General features: G+C 39.1%; 1 protein-coding gene across 6 annotated transcripts in view; it reads right to left on the bottom strand.

Annotated features, from left to right (window-relative positions):
• LOC108245011 (neural cell adhesion molecule 2) overlaps positions 1-20,962 on the bottom strand; it is a 444,548-nt gene that overhangs the window by 346,825 nt on the left and 76,761 nt on the right. For 5 of the 6 annotated variants that reach the window (XM_037973957.1, XM_037973954.1, XM_037973956.1 and 2 more), the window contains exon 4: positions 9,921-10,237. In XM_037973957.1, coding sequence (XP_037829885.1) covers positions 9,921-10,068 — 148 coding nt within the window. In that variant the 5' untranslated portion in view covers positions 10,069-10,237. Of the gene's footprint in view, positions 1-9,920; positions 10,595-20,962 lie in introns of those variants that run through there. The other variant, XM_037973955.1, reaches the window with a different exon arrangement.

Genomic DNA, 20,962 nt, shown 5'->3' with positions numbered 1-20,962 from the left:
AATCATCAAAATTAAACGAAATAAACATTTGAAATATATGAGTTTGTATGTAATGTATGAATATAATATACAAGTTTCACTTTTTAAATGGAATTACTGAAATCAATCTACTTTTTCATGATATTCTAATTTTATGACCAGCACCTGTAATTTGGGTAAAATCTAAAGATATCTCTGCTGTGAGGTTATGTTGGAACAAACCAGCCAACAACTGGAGAGAAACATGATTCGGGTTCATTACTCAAACACTAAGAATTGTGTGCACAAATTTTCTAAATGTTTTCAAACCAAATCATGAGAAAACCCAGTACTGCCTGTAGAAATGGAAAGCTCTGTCTGGGCTGTCTCATCTCATTCATAGGTGTGTTCAGAAACCCGAGCCACTCATTAGTGTCTGCTACCCTGCACCGTTCCATTTAGCTTTTCTCATTTACTGTGATGGAGCAGCCTCTTTCACTCACTCTAACTAAAACGCAACTGACGACGGGTCCAGATCCAACAGAGGGACTTTGAGAAATACTGTTCTTTAGTTTTTCATCCTGCCACCTCCATTTTGACCTTTGTGTCATGTTTACATCAAACAAATACACTCTTTGTGCGGCTATAATAACATGAATTACTTTGGGATAAAACCACATGTAATTAAAATAAACTAAATTGTTTAAAATCCATTTAATATAAATGAGCATTCTATATGCATAAGGCTCATGTTTTAAAAGCTAGTTAGGATTCATGCCTCGCTACAGCACAGCTTTCTACAGAGTCCATGGTGTCCAACATAACAAAATGTTTTTCTTTATGGGTGGATGGATACTGGAACCGAGGGACAGAGTCTTATTTTATCAGCTTTTTCACATCCAGTTTTATGCACACCGAGCAGTAATAGATGGGGAAAAATGTGTGAGAAGGTCTGACTGTGGCCACATTTCTGAAATATCTCAGCTTATGTTCTTTTTAGAACGTGCATATAGCTGCTCTGAACACCACAGCAAAAACTCTGATTATGAAACCTTTTATAAAGCCACCATAATTTCACAAACACAACACAGTTCAGAGACAACTTGTGAACAATATGTAGTGTATTCATCCCCGTACAACGACAAAGCAAAGTGGAAACAAAACTTTAAACTGTACATATTGTTTCTCTGAAAATATTTTGCCTATTTGACAGCCATACCATTCAAATACTCCACTGTATTACCTGGAGACAGATGGATAATATAAAAAAAGCCAACAGTACAAATATGTCATGAGAATGAAGCGAGCGAGCTGCAATTCCCAAGAGATTCAGCAACCTCTAAAACCTCCTAATTAAATTATTTTCAGGCTAATAAAAACAACAAGATACCATATTTAACAGCTCAGGAGTTCTTTGATGCTTGTCTAAGTTTTTCAGGAGACTCATTAGTGATGTAAGTGGTAATCATAGCATAGGGGGAAGAAAAAAAACAAAACAAAAAGCAAGTTTACTGTACACATTCAATTATCACAGCTACATGTCTTCACTTTGCTATACCTCAATGAAGTTTCACAAACTGGCGGCTCACGGGCCATTTATGGGGTCGTTCACTCATTAAATTTTACAACTTTCCAAGTCAACTTTACATTTAAAGCTTTTACAGAGTTTTATTTTTCTTCCCAAATCATAAACAAACTTTTGTTTTTTTCTTACAAATGTTTTCCACCAATATCCAAACTGGATATACATTAAAACACAAAAATACAAACAAACGTGCTGCCAATCAGGATTGTACTGTGCAAACAGATCTTCTGACTTCTAGATTCTCAAAAACTTTCCTTTGAATTTTGCAATTTAAAATATAAATAGTTTTAAACACAATACATTGCTAAACAGGCTAATTAGGCCTATACCCATCATTGGTTTAATCATTTCATTTACTCTTCTACAACAAAAGTTGGTCCTCATAAAGTCTGGTAAGAACATTTCTAGCCCTTCAGCAAATTTTCTTGGTGCCCCTGCTTTACTGCATCAATATCAAAACTGAAGTTAACCAATCAAAACGTTGAAATATGGATTGTCTGACAGATTCCCTTATAGATAACATAATGCATGATGAGTTTTTACTTCCTCTCCTACCAATTAGAGTCAAACAGAACAGGCTGAGCCAACAGTCTGCTTCCTCTTTAAACTGTTTATGTGTACATTATGTCGTAAAACTAAGTCTTGTGCAGTTAAATTTCACATATGACTCATGTCAGCCAATATTGAAGAAAACCCAAAGGCTTCCGTGGTATCAATACAGACAAAGTGGGTCATTCAATGCAAACAACACAAACTGGAGAGGTTCTGAAGATTAGCTGCCATCTTTGCTGATCCCTCTGCTCTTTATTTAATCGTGCCTGCCAGTGCCCAAACCCGAAAGCGAACCCCGCGACCAACACTGCTGCTTCCCCTGAGAGGAAGCGCTTTGGAGAAGCAATCTGAAGTATGTGAAGAAAGTGAGCCACAGGAGGGAGGGAGACGGCGCAACCACTTTCCTGCATCCATCTGTCAGTGAGCCAGAGTGCCCACTGCTTCTGTTGTTCCCCCTGGCATCCTGACTCGTCCTATTAGCCTGCTAGTTAGACTGGCATTTAGACTGGCAGAACAGATTTAAGCAGGAGCCAAAGGGTCTCCTGTTTGGGTAGCAGCAAACTAATGTAAAACAGACAAGCTCAAAAGGAGCACGCGGCAATATGCGGCAGCTGCCTCCTCCAATCACGTCAGTCTGGCTTAATTCGATTCCACCACGACAGGATTCAATTACTTTTTATTAATTTTGGCACAGTGAGACTACGTTGAGTTTGATTCAATTTCTGGCGATGCAATTTAACTAGATGCAATCAGATTCAGTCGAATTGAATGAATTTTTAAACATAATCTCATCCTGTCTTCCTGCCTCTGTATAAATCTTCCCATTGCACTAATTTTCTTTTCTTTTTGGGATTCAGAACGTAGAATTTAATGAGCGAGGCAGAACTCCTCCTGCACAAGAACCCCCAACTGTTTCGTATATCTGTGTTTTCTTGGCTTCTGAATGGATGAGACTCCCCGAAGAGCACATTAGTCACTTCGATGACAAAAATGGGCAATTCAGGAGAAAATAGCACAAGTTTGGCAGAAGGCATTATTGAACAAGCTGCTGTTTTTGCCCCTTGCATAACAAATAACTTCGTTTTTTTTTTTTCTTTAAAGAAGCAAATGTTCACCTACTGGAGCTTGTTGAAGGAATGTCATCACTCCTCTCAGCACCTCTGCTACAGCTTAAGATGCTTACAAACACAAATATGTCATTACAAAAAAAAAAAAAATCATGTCACATAAGCATAAATCTATTTGCCCAAGTTTTTAACTCAGACTAAAAAAATTGCTGTACTTGAGCTCAGAGCTCCAAACAGCTTTAATACAAAGCTAACCTGGGGGATGGCAGGAAATGTCCTTCAAGAAGCTGCTGTAAGGCTGATCAGATTCTTATGAAGGTATTATACATCTGTAAACACGTTTAGCTGAACTGTGCTTCTTGTTTCAAGTTTTCTTGGAAACACCTACACTTTCAGCAGAGGAATTCAGACCTGGCATTAGAATGCATCCTCATAGATCTGATCACAAGCAGACGGGTTAATACATGAGGTGTTAAGGTCATGGTTTGGTGCGTACTTCGGTACGAGGGTCACGGTTTGGTACAACAGTAAAACAAAACAAATGCTACTTTGTTTTGTTTGTTTATTTAAAACAGACAACTCAAGCGGATACAGGAAAACAAACCACCCTTGGTGGTGGGGAAGCTGTAAGACAGCAGGTCATGCAAGTCAACTGGTTAATTCATGGTAAAAATATTCTTGTACCATTTTATTCATCCGAACTGTAAACTGCGTCCTCCGGGTCATGTGTCAAAAGGTTTGATAAACTCCAGAAAGGTCTGCTTTGAGTGAGGAAAGAAAATTAAAAAAAAAAAAAACAAATAAAACAAAAACAAAGGAGAGTTTGCTTCAGCTAATTTCACTCCGACTTGATGGAAAATACAAAACAATACAGAAGTTAAACAACATCCCCCGATGTGAAAACGTGAAACACTCTTAGCTTCAGAGTTAAGACTGTGAAGATGACAATTTAGATATAAAGCACAACCCCTTATTGATATAGTATTAAGTATTATTTAGTATGTTTGTTGGATGATATGTCTCAGCTTTCGTCCAAGAGATTCTTTTTGGGAGATTCTAACATTTTAAACTGTATGGCCTTTCCAACATACCTAATGTGTGGAGATAAGAGATAACCATTTGTCACCAAGTGAACTAGCATCAATAGTGCAATAAAAAAGTGAGTGCTGCCTTATTTAAACTGTTACTGTTAGATATTCTGCACTGTGTGCTGTACTGTCACACCAAACCCACTTAACCATAATCCCAACCTTTCTTAAAGTCCTTTCAAATTAAAACTGATTCTTTCATTTTGTCTCAGTTTCTGACCTAATCAAACATTGGTACAATACTGGAACAAATGTCCCCTTCCACATTAATTCACCAGACTGGTAAAGAAAGAAAACGATCCCCAGCTAGCAAGATTAGCAGCAGGACACGTTTTTGTTTCATTTGATGGGTTTTCAGCTGCAGGACCAGAGGTGAGTAAAGCAAACTTTAACTCATTTTTTAGCAAAATTTTAGCAGCGGAGATTTGTGCTCATTAAGGTGCTTTCTTTGCTTTTTAAACAGTTTGTTATAATAATATTTGTGATATATTACTTAAATGAGTAAATGGCAAAACGGCTTGCATTGTAAAAAGTATGAATCGTTGCAAGTTGGTCTTAATTTTGTTGATGTGGCCAATAGGTGGGTTGGATTCAACAGGACCAGACAAATTCAAAGAGGGTTTGTGCTTAAAATGCACATTCCCAAGCTAAATGCATTTTATTTTAAAATATAAGTATTCAGAGAGTGTAAACCTCCACCAAGGCCATAGCGTCATTAAAAAAGTAGTCTGATCTGATACGTGATCCAGATTAGCAACAAAATTTAATCAACTGTTTCTCATGACAACCCCAACATTTCCTGAAAATGATCAAAATCTGTTTATTAGTTTTTCAGCAGTCTTGCTAACAGACAAACTACCCAACACCACTTGGCCGAGGTCATGAACATTTGTACATAAAGCAGCGAGGAAAGAGCGCCGTGACTCAACAAGATTCAACACCTGAATAAATAAAATGAATAAATTGCCTGAAGTGTATTTTTCTTTTTAATGAAAGTCTTGTTTGTTTACATGGAGGGGCAGGACTTAAAACATGAACAGTGGGGCCACAGGTCCCCTTCAGGCTTCAACTTCTGGGATCCCATATGGGATCCAGTATTATGATATATGTCAATGGTTGGGATCCAAGTCGCTCATCAGCTCTTCATTAGTTCTTATTCAGCCGTTTTAACATATAATCAAATGTTGTGTGTTACAATGAACATTTGGGGACAACAGAATGGCCGTTCTGTATGTCTTTGCTGTGATGTTTTAGCCTTTTGGTGATTTAGGATGTTTGCATTGTGATCAACTTCCTTCTAGGTACAGTGATGGTTATTTGAAACAGAGTGTTTAGTCTGGTGGCTTTGTTCAACAAGCTCCGTGTGTGGATGTTTTTATAGCTGATTAGGAGATTTAAGCTTCCTGGAAGTGCTCAAACCACACAAAGACAGCTCACTCTTTATTAGGTTAATAGTTCAGCGTTTGGAAATAGACTGGAACATACAGCAGTGGGAGTTAGAAGATATTACTGCACCACATCTAAAAACAGGAACTCATTTACTTTCCATCCTCATTCGTCTCCAGTAAGCTGATACGCCTGCACCGCTGACGCTTGGCAGTGCTTTTCGCAGTTACCCGAGTGTTTAGAATACAACATTCTTCTCCGGTCAAATATTCAATGTACATATTCAAAGCTAAGGCCAGCACACTTCAGATCGAGTGCTGAAAGGCACACATGAGAAATCAAAAGCTTGCAGGCAAATAAACAGCATATCTATAACACCGAGATTGGCCTTTGTACAATCGCGAGCCCTGCTGACTCCAGTCATTCCTTTAAATTGATGTCTCATGCACAGCTGCCTCGAGGGACCGATTTCATTTTCATATATGTTCTGGATCTTTATACGCAAGCTCTCCCTTCTAGCGCATTAATCAAATAATGCTGCCGATTTCACTTTCCGGAAGAAAAAGACAGGTCATTGCTTTCGCCAAGAAGAATTTTGCAAGTCTTTACCAAGAACTTATGCCTTGTCTTGCATGACCTGTAAATACCGTTCCGGCGTCAAATTAACAGGAAAGCAGGGACCTTTCAGAGTAAAAATTTACATCCAAAAGGAATCCGCTCCTGCAAACAATAGAGATGTAATTTTCTGGCATAACTAAAGCAAAGTTTCTGATGAGTCATTTTATTTTACTTTGAGGTTAAGCATAATGAGCAAATGTGGCAAAGTGCACGCGCAGAGGCCGACCGGGTCCATGAAAAAGTTCAGAATGATCGTCCATTATACAGCTTGCCTGGTTTATTAACCAGAGAGTCGTACTGACACCAACAGCAGCAAGGCGGGGGTCTGACTCAGTGACAGTTTTCAAACTAACGCAGAACAGGAGAAAGGTGGTGGGAAAGGTTGGCTGCAGTGCAGTAATGTAGTATTAAAGCGTGACGATTGTTGAACCTGAAGAATCTACAGCCTGACTACCATCAATAATTAAAGGCCTAGCATTTCTTGAAGTAATGAATATCACCAATGACTTTTAATGCCAGAGTTTAAACTAAGATCATCTTACGTTCAGAAATGACATATTTGTAGCCATTTTTGTCAAATCTTGACAACAAAGTGATGCACTGTCTGCTGGCTCATGAGATATTTTGCTAACAGAGAGGCAGAGCTGACTCAAATGGTTAATAAAATCGTAAACAAAGATCTCAGGCAATCTGTCAGCGATCTGAACGTGGCTTGGGACTCAGTTTCAGACCGGGGCAAAAACATTGTCCGTCTTCGTCTTTCGACATTGAGGGATATTAACCACAACTACAAATATCTGAAATTTGAGCTTTGCTACATCCTGCTTTTAGCAAGCCTTTTACTACTTCTTGCTAGTGTTTTGCTCCTTTTTAGCTATTAGCAGTGTCAGCTTCTTCAGCAAATGTCAGCAGAGTCATTCAGCACTCAGCATTCAGGCTGCATTGTCACAGAATAAACAATTTCTTTAGTTTATATTTAAAATACTAAAATATAGAGGGGAGTGTGACTTGATTAAATGTTAAAACTGCCTGCCATATAGCAACCCTGATATCAGCTGTTTGTACACGTCTGGGTGGCGAGTTTATTTAGGAGGTCCAGTTTTTTTTTGTTTTGTTTTTTTACTCCCAGTCGGGCCCTGGGTGTGTGTCTTTTCACATCAGCGTGCACAGAAACCAGAGCTGAATGTAAGCTAACCTGAGATACGTTTAAGTCGAAGCCTTTTCGTGTACAACGGGACAAACTGAAGCACAGGGGCATAAATCTTTGAAACCCTGAGCCACTGACATCCCCACCACCCTTAGAGGTACGACAAAATATCTTAATTACGCCACTTAACATCACATTGGCGAGTCCCGGGTGAGCCCAAGCAAGCATATAATTCATTGTACTAAGCATCTGTAACAGCCAAATACATAAACCTTCAAGGATGCATACTCAAGTGCCGGGAAGACAGCGAGCTGGGAGTTCAAAAGCAAATGCTTTTCTGTTTTTTTTTCCCCCCTTTAGAAGCCAGAAAGGGGGGAGGGGGGAGAACTGAGGATCTCAGCAGAATTAACGGACAGGAGTCAAGGCACCTACTGGAGCCGGTCTTCAGGAATCTGTGCAAACAAGTTCTGTTCCTGGTTCTAATCCTTTCACCGAGGCGTTAGGGTCTGTTCGAAGGCCTCGCACTGATTAAGAGACACTGAGCACCCCTCCACCCCCCCCTCAGCTCTGAATCCCTTATTACAGCAAGCTCAAGACACTGTCTGGTGGGTCAATCTGCATGAACTTCACTTTCAGAAAACCTCCTGAAATGAATAAAAAAAAATAAAAAAAATAAAAAATCAGTTGATTGGTGATGTAATACCACTGCAACAAAGGGTAAGTGAGAAAATGAAAGACAATTCAAAATTTAGAGGCTTAAGAACAGTAGTATCTCTTTGTTCAACCTCAGAATTTAATAGTTAATGAATTCCCAAAAGAAATATGAATATCCCCTCTATATTGTTTCCACCATAACGCCTTTCAGTCCATTGATAAAACCAGTGGCTCCCAAACGTTGGAACCACTCGTGGGGTCTGAAAATCAAACTAACTTTAAAAATGATTGCAAACAGCATATCTAACCTTATTACAAGGAGATAAAACAAGGAGTCAGATTGATAAAGATTAATAGATGTCTTTTGTTAATTAGCAATGTTTCAATGCTTCAGTCAAAAACAGTTGGGGTCATGAATCTCTAATGTTTATTTTATGGGTCAAAAGCTGAAAACTTTGGAAACCATAAAGTTAGACCAGTGGTTCCCCAAATTTTCATTTCGGACCTACAAGAAGATAATAGTGAGGAGCTGAGTCATAAGCAAATACTACTCATAATCCTATTAAACAAGTAATAACTGCTATGGTAGTGGTTGTTTTAAATCAGCTTATTACTATGTTATCTTTTTTTACAGTTTAGGAGAAAATGTGTCATTTGCAATCATTTTTTAATTTATAGTTTAGGATCATTACCCACAGAGGAGTCCTGCCTGCAACTTTGGAGCCCATATAATGAGAATATATAAACTATTATAATACAGCTGAATCAGATTGTTGACAGTGTTCATCTATAAGCATCTTCCTCGATGAATCAAGCTGTTTTTGTGCAACAAACCACTAAAAAAATAAGATAATTTACAGCTTTATTCATAAGAATAAAAAAAAAAGCTCTAAAACCCCTCCCTCAAAGGCTCCCCTTCCCAAGAGAAGCAGCATCTGCATGCTTCATGCAACATGCACCAACGACCAGTGGTTTTAGTCTTGGCACCACTTTGCAGCGCTCTACCCCCACCTGCCGTTGTGCGCCAGGAAACCAGTGTGGCCACGCTGCAAAAAATAAAAAATAAAAAAATAACCTCCAACTCCTTCTGTCTGCTATCAAATCTTGAGTTTTGTCTCCTTCTCATGGGGGGAAAAACATCACTCCCAACAGCTCCTGATGTAAGCAAACTGACTGAAAGACAGCCCTACTTTATTTAGTCTGACACTGAAGACATAAAAAATAAAAAAAAATAAGCAGCCTCCGCTCTTTAAGAACTGTGGATGGTGGGGACGGAGAGCTCCAGCAGCTGGCCATGTTTTTTTCGCAGCCTCCGCCGGTGACGCGCGTCACCGAGCAGGACGCAATTAGGAGCCCGACGCCAAACAGGTGCGTCACGTTCACCAATTAACCGGCCGAGCCGAACTCAGCTGCCGCAAAATTCCGCGCTAAAAATAATAGGAATAAAAATAAAAACTTTCAGAGGCCGTGTTATTAAGGTGAGAGATCTTCTGTCTGCTGCAACCCTGAGTGGACAGAAGCGGAGACAAGAGGCGGCGGCGGCTTCAACAAGAAGCGGCTGTCAGTGGAAGTTTGGCCACAAAGGCAGGGAGCAGAAACAAATAAAAGGGCGCAACAAAACGAGCCGAAACAGCCGAGAAACTGTGGGGATACTGAAGTGAGAGTGAGGATTCTTTTAAGGACCCCCACCATCATAATCCCCCTTTTCAGTGAGGAAGCATTCTGGCCCCAGCAAGACGTGCCTCAACTACCAAACAACATCCACTTCAGCAGTCCGCCCCGCTCTCCTCCTGCCGCGGACCAAGATGGCACAGAACTTGTCCACAAAGTCACCAACCCCTCCACCCCCACGGCGCGTCTCCTACCTTGACTGATGCCGACGAGCGCCCCGAGCAGAACGGCCAGCCTGAGCAGCATTTTTCGGGCGGGTTTCGGGTTGCGGGACGTCGCTTTCGAGGGGGAAGCTGCTGCGGAAAATCGACAAGGGCGACACGCACGCTGCGCTCCGTTCATCCGCCGTCCTGGGCTCCGCTGGCGACTGAGCTTGCCTCGGCTCCTTCCCCCGTTCCCTTCCCCTTCCTATGCGCGCGCTCCCGGTCCGCGCTCGTGCTCGCTCGGGCGCTGAGGACCCCCCTCCAGCATCGATTCCCTTCAACCTCACTGCTGGAAGCTGCTGCTGCTGCTGCTGGTGATAAACAGACAAGAAGATCCAGGAGGGATGTGTTTATGTTCTGCACGAACCGTTTTGGGTTATTTGGAATCTGCTAAAAAGGCTGCACAGAAAAAATAAAAATCAAAAATGAATAAAATCTGCATCCATATGTTCAGAAATCCTAATTAGCAGGAGCGCACTTAGAATTTCTAGAGCCCTTCTCTGACAGGTGAGCTGTGGACCCCTGAAACCCACCACCTACAATTTAACATTTAACAGCTGTTGTGCATGTTTACTGCATAATAAAGCTTCTCAACAAGCAATAAAATATATTTATTTTGCACAAACTTTCCTCACATCATCAAGGAACATATTTTTAGCACTCCTTGATAGAATGAATATCACACACCATCTTTCATGCAATCTCAACTACTAAATATTACCTATATATAAGTAAAACTGATTAAGTTGTAGCTATTTTTGTGTTTGCTAAGGTAAGATAGCTATGGTGGCCATCTTGAATCATTCTGACTCTGAAAGTTAATTAGCTGTAAATGATTATTTATTATAGATTATTTGGCGTTTAAGGGTCCACAACTTCATTTTCTTTTAAATAATCCAAAACAAAACAACAAAAACATGAACTGAGAGGGTTAGATGAGAGAACTTTCAAGCTGTTTTATTTTGGTTTAAAGTGTACGTTCTTTTGTGCTTTCTGCAAATATTTAGTGTTTCGTAATATGAACCAGCTAATTAAAAATGCATATTTTTCTTGGAGCAACCCAGTGAGAGCAACTCTACTTAATGTCTGCCATACCTATATCAGTTCAGAGCGATATTTTGGTGGTAAATTGCTAACGGTTTGATTTTGTTGTAATAAATTTTACAAATAAGAACAAAAGCTTAAATGGAAACATGCAAAATGTTAAATAAAGTGGCATTTAGGGTAAAATTCAGTCAGCTGCAGCTGTTTCTAGGGTAAAAAGATGACATTATGTAAAACATGGTGCAATATGTTTTGAAGTCAAAACCTGAGAAATTATTTGCATTTATTATTATTCTGTTTTACAGGGGAAATTTCTCAAAAATGTAACATTCTAATGATAAATCGGTGCATTTTTTTTTTTTTTTGGCAAACTAGTACTCAAAAATCAATATATGGTGTCTTAATTTTTAGTCGTTTACTGTAAACAATATAGTGGGATACTTTTATATATTTAATGATCTTTTACTGTTCTGAACAAGCAAAAAGGTCATTTTTGTAAGTTTGTTCTTTAAACCTTGTTAAAAATGTTTGTAGGAATAACAGTAAAACTGCCTTAAATTAAAAAAAATAGTCCCATTACTGTTTACATGTTTACAGCTTGAACTGCTGCCAACTGTTTGCAAATACAGATGTATATTATTTGTGTCCATCAACAAAAAAAATGTTAAAATAAACCCGTCTGTAAACTTTGCACACACGGTTAATTTAGTATAACCAGTTAGCCTAACTTGCCTGTTTTGAAACTGTAGGAGGAAGCTGAAGTACCTGGAACAAACCCACGCATGTACAGCGAAAATGTGGCACTCAAGATTTTATTCAGAACCTTCCTGCTGTGGAGCAGGACAAAAATAACAAAATAAAACAGAGCCTTTCCCATTAATGGTTTAATAGCACCTTTTAATTTGACAGATTCATCTGTTCTGACAGAGAGAATGATCAAATTGAAGAAGAAAGGGTTTATTTAGTAATCCTTGCTGGGAACATAAAACAAGTTCTGAATTTGTTGGTTATCTGCAATCTGGTTTTAAAATACACGTGGTCCTAAGTCAGAAGACTTTATGTTGCTATGAACTGGAGACATCTGTCTTCAGGATGACTGAGATGGAGAAATCCTGAGCATTTTTCAGAATTATGCTAAAAATATTCATCGACGGTCATTGAAGAAACATCCCCGCTCGCTGCTGAATGAACTTCAACCCACAGTGGCCGCTCAGAGTTTTATTTCAGGATAACGATGACTGATTTTCTGGTCCGTGACTTGACCCATATACGGGAGCTGTTCCACCGAACAGACATGTGTCAAAAGGCCTTTATTGCCCAATTCCCCAAAGTCGCCTGACAGACTGATGCAATGAGGGAAAATGTGGCAGATAAGGAAAAGTCTCGACCTGCCTCGCAGGAGTCTGGAGGTGAGCTGTTAACTCTCGGGGTTTTGTTGTGGAGCAATTTCTGTCAATGTACTGGGAGATGTGTGGAGGAAAAATGGCAACAATTCACTGGGAGGCCTGGTTAAAGAGCAGATTTGAAATTTAAAAGGAGTCCAGCTGAACATGAATATAATGTGAGCAAATTTGGCGTAAATACTTAAAGACTACGGTTATAGTAATATTTTAGCACAAACGCGGTGAATCCCAAAGCTGTTAGCTGAAAACCTAACGTAGGATGAGTCATCGCTCAGGTCTTTGGACTTTTTCCATCTAAGACATGACCTTTAGCTACCGTTCATCTGCTGTAGTTGTTTTTGATTTTAGAACTAACACTTCTCCTTTTGTCTTCTACTTGTCAGCTTTTCACATTTTTAAGCAAATGCTATACCGTTAAAATTCAAAGAAAGACCGTCTGACAGAAAATCTGAAAAACGTTTGATCAAGATCCGTTTGTGTGACTTTTTCCTCAGATGGTTCGATTCCAGATTAACATTTCCATTCCTGACTTTTCCTTCTTTTTCTGTTCAGTTTTTCTGTCCTTTAATATCAAACTGCTAAAAGATCCTTCTCTTATGTGAATCACATTAACTAACATGTATTCATCAAATCAAAGTGCCTGCTTATTCATCCCACTCCCGAATTGTACCCCAACTTTGTACCCAGCGGTTGACACTTCAACCCTGGAGTTCATGTTTCCCATCAGTTGGGTACAAAATGATTACTACTTTTCACCTATGCACTTTAGATATGCACATATCTCTGCATGCCTACAACCCTGCATGTACTTATACATGCGGAGGCTCTAGCTCCGTGCCACCTTGCACAGGATTAGGCTGTACTTTATTTTCATATTCAACATTATCTATAACAGGACTGTAATGTACTTTATTTCACTGCAACCTTCCCCTGTTACTGACCCTGCATGAATGTATGCAAGTAGATGAAGATTTACATGACCCTACACAGGATTTAATTGTAAAACATTACTAAAAATTTTGTTTCTCTCAAAAATGGATACAAAACCTGCAACAGCATAATTTGGCAGAGGAACAAACAGACTTTGAGCCATATTTGTTTGCAGGTACTAAACGGCTTTTGAGACCCCATGTAAAGTTTATTTCGAATGCGCATTTAAGTTTAGATTATTTAAAAAGTCCATTTCTAAACATCTTGTTGCTCCAGTTGTTGGCTATGAGTTTCAGTAACATTCATTTTATCTTTGCAGGTAATGACACTGGCATGAGCTACCAAAAGCATTTATTTTGGGCGGTGTAAACAGTTGCCTTTGTATGCAAAGAGAGCAATCTGTCACAGGGGAGCCATAAAACTCTGGTGGTTTACAGAGTTTATGTTGTAATTTTGTCATTAATTACAGACTGTACTTTCGCAGTAGGAGTTAAAGATGTGTGGATCTTCTCAGTCTGTTGCCATGTTTCAAATTTATTAAAGAAAACTACTCACAAGTGCATTTTTACTGTCAAAACCTCACAACTAAAGATGCAATTTGCTCTCGGTGTATGTGTTCTTGTTTTGTTTCCAAGATTTTATGAAGATTTCAAATGTTGGAAATATATTTATTGTTGATTTATACAGAAATGTTGTGTTTTTATGATTTAAAGTGGGAAAAAAACTGTTTAGCAAACCATATTATTTCACTCTACATTTTCGTTTTTTTTCCATGTTTTTCCTGCTTTTCTCAAGTGGAGTTGTGGGCTGGCATGTAGACCCAAATACGGCCGTACAGAGGTGCTCTAGCCTTCCATCTTCAGCCATCACACATACAACAAACACTGTCATCAGCACCTGCTACTTATGAAAAGCTGGGACTAAACTTCAACACCAGGTTGTTAAAGTCACCATGGTGAACGTTGGTGGTTCTTCTCTAACGGATGTTTACCTTACACTTCCTTGAGTTTAACTTATTTCTGTCTCTCATCATAGTTTCACTAAACAGTTGAAGACCTGTGATAGCTCCACTGGTTTTCTCAGAGAGACGCTCACTTCCTGGTTTCCGCCCCACTCTCTCAGTAAAATCATCCAACCTGGATGCTTACCTGCCTGCCCACTCTCCACTATTGTTGTCTGTTTGCTTCCTTCTTTAGGCTGCAAGACTTCCTTCCCCCTCTCTGTACGTAAAACGAGAACAATTAAAATAAGGACTTTTTAGATTGTTTTACAAATATTCTCCACTGTGGTCAGCACTAAACCCTCCCACTTATCCTGCAGATTATCATAACAATCTTCACCTGAGACTCTCTTAGCTCGTTGTTTTAATTTTTACAAATTTATCACTGTCTAAACTCCAAAGCTCTAGTCATGTAAATGTTTGATTAAAGTTGCCTAGAAGAGTTTTGCTGCAGTGCAGTTTGTGCCAATTTGTTTTTGAATGGGCACTGGAAGAGTGTGAAAACGAAAAGCAACAATCATTTCCTTATTTTCATTAAGTCCAAGTTTTCCTCAGATGGTTTATTTCAGCACTTCTTGGTGTGACATTTGGCTTAACACAGCACAAGGGAGAATGTATTGTTTTAGTTCTTTTCTGTCCAGTGATTTAAAATTGTCTACCTGCCCTTTAAACAGGCTGGTAAAGGTGCAAAAGGTCATAAAATGCAGAAAAACCCAACCCTCGTGTGAAAGACATTAACTCTTCTGCCTTTATAAAATAAACTCATATTTGCTTGCAGCAAGTAAAAGGATCTTAAGGGCAAATGTAGTGTTTGATAAGTTTCCCCAAGGCACCTTGTCCAAATTTATGGAGGCAAAATGAAGTAAAAACTCTGTTTTTAATGTCTACTGTCTGCTTGTTTATTTTTGTGAGGGTATTTTGCTGGAAAGAAATAAAATACTATGAGAAGATACTCTCCATATACCTCTGGACACTGCAACAAACTGGCCGTCATATCAATAGGGGCATAAAACTCATCACACTAGTGGTGTGATAAAAGTGCATTAAAATTTACAAATAAAACGTAACATGGGTTTTATAGTGCAGATTTTAAGTTCCTTTTAAATGCACGATAATGTAACAATTGCTGTCAGCTGTATCTAAAAGCCACAGTCCATTTCACGGCAAACATGTCACCGACAGAAGGCATCACTTCTCCGTTGCAGAGTGTTGCATAATGCAGCTTCCTTTGTGACGGGAAAAGAGACTAAGTGGTTTGCTCCGAGTGGAGTGACTCGTGGCCTTTCTTGAAGTCATACTGTCACTGATCGCCCCGTCATCTCTGCTGCCATCCAAGCGAGCCCACGTTACTACAGCAACCAAGTTAAATGGCCGTACTGATGAGCAGCTCTCGCCACGAAGACGTATGCACAGCGAATCTATTGTTCAAGTTCTTGGACAGCTCAAACAAGTTAACATGTCATCTCCCAGGGTGAGTGATGAAGACATGAACTGCAGCAGAGCGAGTCGGGCCTGTGACTCTAACGCCTCCATCAGGGCTACTCTGAAACAGTGGAAACAATGGGGAAATGGGTTTTACATCAAGCTGTACCCTGATTTTCTAATTCATCACCGTAGATCACAGAACGGCCACTGAACTTCTTATTCAAAACAACCATTAGCTTATAATTTGCACAAAACATGTTTTCTGAACTTCAAAAGACTGTTTAAACCCACAGGATTCACCCACTTCATCTAAGTGCATCACTTTCTCTCTCCAAAATCACCACAACAGTTAAAGATTTTTAACTTTCACTGAGCAGATTTAAGAGGAAAGGTTTTATTTTAAAAGAGCTGGTTGGAGATTGTTGATTCACTGTGGCTGCCATCTTGAATGGGGCTGACCGCACGACTTAATCAGCTGTAGATGCACATCCAAGGATTACTTTTTGAGAGTTTCATTAAAGTCTATGCACTGGTTCATGAGATGTTCTTCGAAAGGTTACAGACAAATACGAATACCCACACACACATGATCAAAAATAGAAAGCAGAGTAACTGAAATGTTAATGTAGCTTCTTTTTATCGGACTATACTCTGTTGAGTCTCGTAAAATCTGACAGGTTGTCCCCAGAGTCATTGTGTTTACAATCCAGGCATGTCCGCATCAAAATAATCACATCATATCGTGCTTTTTCTTCTGGGATATAACGCATTAGAGTATTGACCTGCAGGCGCAGGGACACAGAGCCCCATTGTATTTTTCTATCTCTCAAAATATATTAACATTTCTCTCATCTCCGCAGACCTCCCTAAAGAGAACGAAAACACGTCTTATTTATTCCACAAGGCCTTTCTTTAATATATAATCCCCTTTAAGTGATGAGAGAGTGGGTGTACATGGCATGTCAAAACATCAGCTCCCCTGACGATGTGTCACACAGCATGGAGGAAGCTGCACACCTCCCCGAAACAAATAGAGTTAGGCACACTGTTGCTCAGGGTGTCTTTTCTCTCAGTTGAAAAGAAAACATTGTGCTTTTGGTCAAAATTGAGGCGGTGAAAAAAAAAAAAACAAGCAGGAAGATGCTTGCCTCAGCAGCTTCTCCGAGCACAAGACAAGCTTTGTATTAATGCAAGAAGAACCGGATTATAATGATTAATGCGGTGCAGGAACGTTTTTAAGCAAATGACACGGCGCTGAGCTGCCGAAACAGTGTTGATTTAGAAAGATTGCACAGTTTTGTGTGTACAGTAAACAAGCAGCGGCGATGTAGACTTAGATAAATTGGATGTCTGTCAGCCCAGAAGGGATTTCCAGATGGTCATCTCTCTCAGAGCGTGTTCTCATGCTGTCAACCTCGCCGTGCTGTTTAATGGAGCCTAAACTGAAGCATTAACAATATACAGTCAGCATCTGAATTCTTACAAATAGGAATCATTTGCTAACTGATGTTTTTCATACATTTGCTCAGGGAGGAGTTGCTTTTTTTTTTTTTTTAAACAGTGTTTGTAATTTTACCTGCTGAGCAAACTAAAAATATTACAAACCGTAGCAATGGAAAAAAAGAAAAGAAAAAAGAAGACGTCCTGGTGGGAAGCAGCATTAAAAGGTTGCCGTTTAAAACCCAAATTATGGTAATGCAATCTGCAAAAGTGTTTCCAAAACATTTTAACTTGTAAACTAAATATGCGAAGAGGAGAATAGTAAACTAGCAAATAAAGTGAACTTTGAATTTAAAAAGGAGTTGATACGGTTTCGGCTGAACGCAGAACCCCTCCGGTTTTCCTGTTGGAGTTCTGCTCCATCTGCAGCAGCTTCACTGCATCACCAAGATACATGGAAGCTTTTTTTTTTTGTTCAACTTTTAGCCAACACAGATTTATTTCTTTACCAAACCACCATGTGAAAGGGCAATAATGCTGTTGCCCGTGTCTGTCATATTAGCAAAATATCTCAAGAACCACTTTGTTTTAATTAAACCTTCCGAATGTAATCATCTTTAACTGATCAGCTTTTGGAGTCAACATGACTCAAGATGGCTGCCACAGCAGTTTAACCTAAAACAACAAACAAACAAAAATATAAATGGTAATAACTTTGTTTTACAGACACTGAGGGAAAATTTGGTGTGGTAGTAGCTGAGACTGATCCCCAACCCATCCTCTAGGAAATAACTGACCCAACGATGTCTGTTTGTAAATGTTAGACAAAACTGACTCCAGTAGTTAATGGCAATTTATTAGTTAAATATCTCATGAACCATTAAATGGTTTTCAAGAAAACCTTTGGAAAGTAATCAATGAATGAACATTTACAGTTAAATAATTTTGGAAGTCAACCCACTCTTCAAGATGGCTGCCACAGCTAATCAAGTCGCTCTAACTTTGTCAATATTACAGATACTGAGCTAAAATTTGATGTGGTAGTAGCTGAGCAGCATCCCCAACAGATACTCCGACCACTACACATTGCGTGACATCGTTGCTTAAAACTTTGGCACTAACTCAGAGTCAACACTGAGTCTGTTAGCAAAATATCTCATGAAGCAATTGTCAGATTTTATCGAAACTTTCAGAAAGTAATCCTTGGATGTACATCTGCAACTGATCAACTTTTTGAGGCAACCTGATTTAAGATGGCCACCACAGCCAACACTGAAATGCCCAATTTTATCAATTTTACAGATATTGGACTCTAATTTAATGAGGCAGCAGCTCAGTCATTTACAGCACATATTCATGTGAGATTTTATAAAACCACTAAACACTATTGTCAAGATTTCCACAAATGGGCTATAATGACATTTATAGCTAGTTTTATACTCTGACATGAAAGGCTGTGGGTGATATGCATTCCTTTAAAAAATGCTAGGCTTTCCACTTTGTAACTTGTTTTAGGTTGGTGCAGACTCACAATCATCCAGGACATGGTAAATCCAAAAAAGGGTCAAAAACAAAAACAACTGGACTTTATTTTGAATTTGTTTTAGGTTTCTTTGCATTTCTGAGTGTTTTTGGTTTGTTTGTAGTTTAATTCTGTGTCGTATTTCTTCCCAGTTTTCCCTCAGCTCCCCTTATACACCCGGCCCTCATGTGCTCATCCACCAATCATCCCTCCATGTATGTCTACTCCTCACTTTCCAAGTATCAGTGTCATGTTGCTTACTGGTTCCCGTGTGCTTCCTGGTGGTTTACACTTAGTTCATTTTATGACCTGACAGCTTTTTGTTTTATCATTAAAAAGCCCTTTTTTCGTCCACACACAATTCCTTTGTCATTCTGGGTCTGATCACACACAGCATAATAATTTCTAGCAGCTGGGATTAAAAAGGAGGTGCAAAAAAAGGTTTAAAATTATTTTGTGGTTGAGGAATTTACAATAATAACATTTGCCTCATTATTATGAAAGAATAAAATTGCTTTTAAAAAATATTACAATACAACATTTTCCTTTTAATGCAATTAAAAGTTATAGAACTGTGTTTATAAACTGGGTTAATAGCCACCAGTTTTCAGGACAGCTCTCAGAATATTTAAAAAACAATTAAAATATTTTAGAGCAAAACAATCAGTATAATATTAAAATACATATTTAACTTTAGCCATCTGATCACAATGTTCTAATGCCATCTTGAAGTATAAAAGTAACCTATAAGCCAATAATTATGAATGCTTTTTGACTTTTGGCATTGGGTGATAAAATAGAGAAGTTGTGCTTTCATTAAGAAGGCACCAGCGGCTAAATTGGACATTTTATTGGCTCAAATCTCACATCTAAAAGCCAAAGATCTTTGAAAACCACAGACAGCTCAAAGCAGTCCCGTCTTTAGACATGTGAGTCCCTCCTTTAAAACCCCAGGACGCCCTCCTGACTAAGCACACAAGGTGGATTGCACTAAAGGATCACTGAAGCCCCCATGGCAACAAATTGTCTCTCCGTCTTTGAGACGTCCACGTCTTCCTGCAGGGCTTTGCTAGGCGTCTGAAAAAGCAGCTGTTAATATCTCTGAGTTTTTGTCAACATTTCTATCCTCAGCGGTATCCTGCACACATAAATCAATTACAAATCCCTCAGCTAATTGTGTTTGGACAATCTTCAAGTGCTGCGTGCTACAAACAGATGCTTGTGGGAAGTGGCTGTGGTGGCTTTCTGTGTTGCTATGCGACAATGGCAAAGTTTTACTTGCAGAGCAGTGCATGTGTGAAAAGGTTTTGGATGTAAATGTGTCTAAAAAGTATGAAAACTTATAGTTAAAAAATCTAGTTTTGAGACTGCTGCTTCTAAAATACAAAGCTCTCAACAACCAATTGAAGATCTTATTGTTCTGTATTTTCCTTACAGAGAATTCGCTCTCAGGCTGCAGGTTTACTTGTGGTTCTAAAAGTAGAATTGGAGGCGCCTCTCTGTTGTTGAACCTACTTCCAGTTTTTGTCCGTGAGGCTGACACTGTCTACTTTTAAGACTTTCCTTTTCGATAAATCCTATAGTTAGGGTTTCTTCCCATAGGAACTACACCTGGACCAGTTGTTCTGTGTTTGTCTTTGTCTCTTTCCAGTCTCAAACACCATCTGGCTGAGGGAGATGGCCGTTAATCCTGGTTCTGGTTCGGTTCGGGGTTCGTCCCTGTCAAAATGGAGTCGTTCCTTTCCACTGTTGCCTATGTGCTGCTCAGGCTGGAGAACTGCGAAGAAGTGAAGATTCAACGTAAACTGCTGACTTCCTTAGATAACTTTTACTAACTGGCATTTCATAATGTACTGTATATGAACATATTGCATTAATTGTATTAAATTGGCTATAATTAGATTTAAATCAAGCTTGACTGACTTGTTATTTTTGTTGTATAGTGCCCTGAGAAGACTTTTGTTGTGAACTGGTGCTATATAAATAAACTAAATTGAACAAAATATATTTCAGGCAAATAATTTAATAGCCAGAGGATGCAGATGTCATTCTGAGGGATAGCTTTATGCGAGTACACATTAACATTGGGTAGCAAAGGCACCTTAAATCAAAAGCAGTTTTTAATCCTATCAAACGCCCATTAATTCAGCCTGAGCCCATTGATCTAGAGTGACAACTGTTTTAAACCACAGTTGATACAAAAGCACAAGCCATATGGCGTCAAGAAATTATAAATATGCTCCAGTTGCAGGGGGAACAGACAACAAGT

This window comes from Kryptolebias marmoratus, linkage group LG23 (genome assembly GCF_001649575.2).
Source record: "Kryptolebias marmoratus isolate JLee-2015 linkage group LG23, ASM164957v2, whole genome shotgun sequence".
Taxonomy (NCBI): domain Eukaryota; kingdom Metazoa; phylum Chordata; class Actinopteri; order Cyprinodontiformes; family Rivulidae; genus Kryptolebias; species Kryptolebias marmoratus.
This window is presented reverse-complemented; position numbering and strand designations above follow the sequence as displayed.